The 3,938-nt window shown below is 47.2% G+C and overlaps 1 protein-coding gene across 1 annotated transcript; it reads left to right on the forward strand.

The window, feature by feature from the left end:
• Window positions 1-2,378: 2,378 nt before the first annotated feature.
• Window positions 2,379-3,604, forward strand: LOC133909766 (expansin-A8-like). The gene is made up of 2 exons (XM_062352322.1): window positions 2,379-2,564; window positions 2,708-3,604. The coding sequence occupies exons 1-2, from the start codon at window positions 2,435-2,437 to the stop codon at window positions 3,334-3,336; spliced, it is 759 nt and encodes a 252-aa protein (XP_062208306.1). The 5' UTR covers window positions 2,379-2,434; the 3' UTR covers window positions 3,337-3,604.
• Window positions 3,605-3,938: the final 334 nt, after the last annotated feature.

The raw sequence follows: 3,938 nt of genomic DNA on the forward strand, positions 1-3,938 counted from the left end.
GGGATTTCTAAAGAAATCATGTAATTTTCAGAGAAAAGATTGTACTCTTTTTTTTCTAATAGAAAGGTTTTAATGAGGCAACCAATCAAACTCGTTTTTATCTATTTTTTATATTTTTTAATATTTTATCTATTATTTTATTTTTTTTCTATTCTCGGAGTGCTACCGAGCCTGTCGTGTCTTCACCGTCCCTCATGCCTCAACCATGCCCGCCAGGCCCGCCGTGCTATCGAGCCCTAACCGTGGTTAGACTGATCCGACATGGCATAATGGCTAACGGGCTATATCGTGGGTTAAGGACGCAGCACACGGGCTGGTCTGTCTAACTTAACGTGCCTATCAAATTGTGACATAATCAGGTTATATCTAGCTAGATCTGTACCGGCTCAGTCCGATAAACCTATTTGGACAGGTGTGATTTTATTGTAGCTGCAGTCCCTGCCTGAAACCTGGCCAAGGTTATATATATGCTATTTGGTTTCCTCCGTTCACGGATTTTGGCATGTTCTTGTTAACCACTAACTTCGAAACACGTTCTCGAAAAAGAAAAAAACAATGGAGAACAATACCGAGTGATGCCCGGGAATAGTGTGCGTACTAAACGTTGCCTTCCAAACTTCAATCGACCGATAAATTAGCGGACATATTAAATCGACCCTTGGCGTTCTAATGTACTGACGCACGTCTTACAGGCAAAATGTATCATTACTGCTGAATCAAAATGCCTTTTTTTTTCTCTCTTTTCTCTCTTTTTATTTTTTTAAGAAACGAGATTTACTCGGTTTATATTGAAAATCAATAAACAAGGTTCAATACAACCGATAAGAAAAAACGCTACTGCTAAAGATATCAGCTTATAATATCTACTTAGACTCTCCCTACTTTTTACCTATCATGGTTAGTGACAGATTTAGAGCTAAGAGACAGATATAGAAGAGATTAATATGAAGAAAAGGAATATGAAGAAAAGGAGAGGATCCGTCCATAGTCGTGGCCTATGCTCACCCATGAGCTACCGAAATTCAGCCTTCCAAATCATCAGGCTAATACAAAAGAGGTTTGTAGAGCCTAACAGGAACAGAATTTCCACCTTATCCAAGCCAAGAAGTTTTTGCACTTGTGCAAACCGAGACTGTGCCGGCCTTTGGAGAATCCTCGTCGTACCCAGCGGATCCCATCACGGTGACATCAGTTGGTTTGCAATCCCAACTAGATGTGGTTACCAGTATCTGATTTGATAACGTGCATACGGTCTCGTTGACGATGTTCATGATTAGCTAGCCTTTCTACGATGATTGGCAATGGCTTGCTTAAACCAAGCCATAGTTAGAGAAACTTGTGACCTGGAAGCCGTGTTATCGGCATGCAGGAGCACATGCTCTCACCTAACGAACAGGAAGCACGTACGTATACCATGATGACGCAGAAAGAAATTTGTGGCGCCAGATGAATTTAGCCTATGGTCTTCGGATGGTACATTAATTAGGTACGGCCCTTAAATCATGCCAACTTGATTCAGGGCACAAGGTTATATTCTGCGTGCTTACAAGGTCAAACGCTTTGCCATGCACCGATGAACTAACATTCATTTTTTTCCCTTGTTATTGCAAAGTAAACGAACTCGCCCGTTGCATACGCAAATGACAAATCTTCTTTGCGTACAGTTCAAAGAAATGAAGCTTCGAATGCAAGAATTTTGTGTTATTGATCTCTGTAGAAATTGCACCCCCTGAAAAACTTGTCTTTGGCAACATTTCCACTCCTCGTCGTAGGTGTACACTCAGCATAACGCAGAAAGCAGAAATCATCGAACGTAGTGGCATGATGCCATGATAAACAGGGCGAAGCTATATATAACTTGGGTGGTGCACTGGCAAGGGTAAAGATTTTTTTATTAGTAATCTGATCGTATCGATTATATAAATTTGTGTATATTGTCTGATGTATAGTGAAATGACACCAGCATCATTTTGGTTTAAACATCGCCCCTGCCCTGACGATAAATAATGAGCACTGTTATATGTCTACATGACATGATCATCACGTAATGGGCTCCATCACTTCAATGTCAAATTAGGCTGCATGGGCGAGCACATGGACGCCGAGGGATTAAGCCGCGGTGGAACGCTAAATTTTTGCTTCAAGAAATGTTATCCAATCATTAACGTGAACATGCAAAGGCGCGCGAAAGTCAAATCGCAGCCATACCATCCACGCGCTGGGTAGTCGCTTTCTCACTGCAGAATTTGAACGGGAATGCTTCCCCGGCCGGTGCTCGCCTAACCACCAACCGAATCGATCGAGCGGTTAGAAATGCGATTGATTGGTGCTTGGATCGTTGTACCAAGAACAGACACTATATATAGGGCTCCTAGGTGACATCTCTCTGCACAAATACTCTCATCAGTCGTACAACCTCACACTGGCCACTGACATGACGAAAATGGCCGTGGTCCTCCTGGCCATTTGCGCCCTCTTGCTCGGCGGATCATCATCAGCAGCAGCTCAATGGACACCCGCTTTCGCGACGTTCTACGGCGGCAGCGACGCGTCGGGCACGATGGGTAAGAGCTATATATATATAAATCCTTTTTTATCATTGCCAATTTCGTTATTGCATTGTGTTGCTGATCGATCGATCAGTTGGTGGTTATTTTTTGACGCATGCATCCTTTCACTGACACACCGATATGTGTCGATCGATCAGGCGGCGCGTGCGGGTACGGCAACCTGTACAACGTCGGGTACGGCACGCGGACGACGGCGCTGAGCACGGCGCTGTTCAACAACGGCGCCATGTGCGGCGCGTGCTTCACCATCGCATGCGACGCGCGCAAGACGCGGTGGTGCAAGCCGGGGGCGCCGCCCATCACGGTGACGGCCACCAACTTCTGCCCGCCCAACTGGGCGCTGCCCAGCGACAACGGCGGCTGGTGCAACCCTCCGCGGCGGCACTTCGACATGTCGCAGCCGGCGTGGGAGACCATCGCCGTGTACCGGGCGGGGATCGTGCCGGTCAACTACCGGCGCGTCCCCTGCCAGCGCAGCGGCGGCGTCAGGTTCACCATCAACGGGCACAGCTACTTCGAGCTGGTGCTGGTCACCAACGTGGGCGGCAGCGGCGTGGTGGCGCAGGCGTGGATCAAGGGCTCCGCCACGGAGTGGATGGCCATGAGCCGGAACTGGGGCGCCAACTGGCAGAGCAACGCCTACCTCAACGGGCAGGGCCTCTCGTTCCGGCTCAGGTCCGACAACGGCCGCGTCATCACGGCCAACAACGTCGCGCCCGCCGGATGGTGGTTCGGCGGCACCTACACGTCCGGTGCTCAGTTCTAGCTACGGAAGTGCCGAGCGGCGCGCGCTGGATCGTCTGTGTTCTTGTGGTTTCCTTCTGCCCCCTCCTCTTGCTTTATTTGTTGTGTCTCGTGAAAATTTACATGTAGCCACCCACGAAACATGCGTATATATGCATGTATTGTACGGTGCAGCTCATACTTTCATGTTTTTTAGAAACTGTCTGGACCCTTTTTTTTTTTAAGGAACTGTCGGGACCATGTTGTTGTCTATAACACCAAAATAAGATCCATACATATGCATTATGCAAGCGATGGCGTTGTCTGATAGCACAAGAGGAAGAGGAAGAGAAGAGAGGGCCGCCAAATTGTAACAGGCATCGTAATGTTCCCTGCTGAAGCCGGGCCTTAATATGGGCTACGCCGTATGGCCCAATCACAGTCCCAGTCCAAAATTTCAGCCTTACTGGTTACGGGTGGCAGGCATTTTGGCGAGTTTTTTTTTTTATATTTTTTCGATTAAAAAATTAAATAAATAGATTTTTGATGGAACAAATTATAAAATTAGACGTGAACGATAAGGACCTTACCGTCTTAGGTACCGACTCCTGAGAAAGTGGTAAGCAGCCCTCTGAGTTGCGGTAA

The sequence above is a fragment of the Phragmites australis genome, chromosome 2, assembly GCF_958298935.1.
Source record: "Phragmites australis chromosome 2, lpPhrAust1.1, whole genome shotgun sequence".
In the NCBI taxonomy this organism is placed as follows: Eukaryota; Viridiplantae; Streptophyta; class Magnoliopsida; order Poales; family Poaceae; genus Phragmites; species Phragmites australis.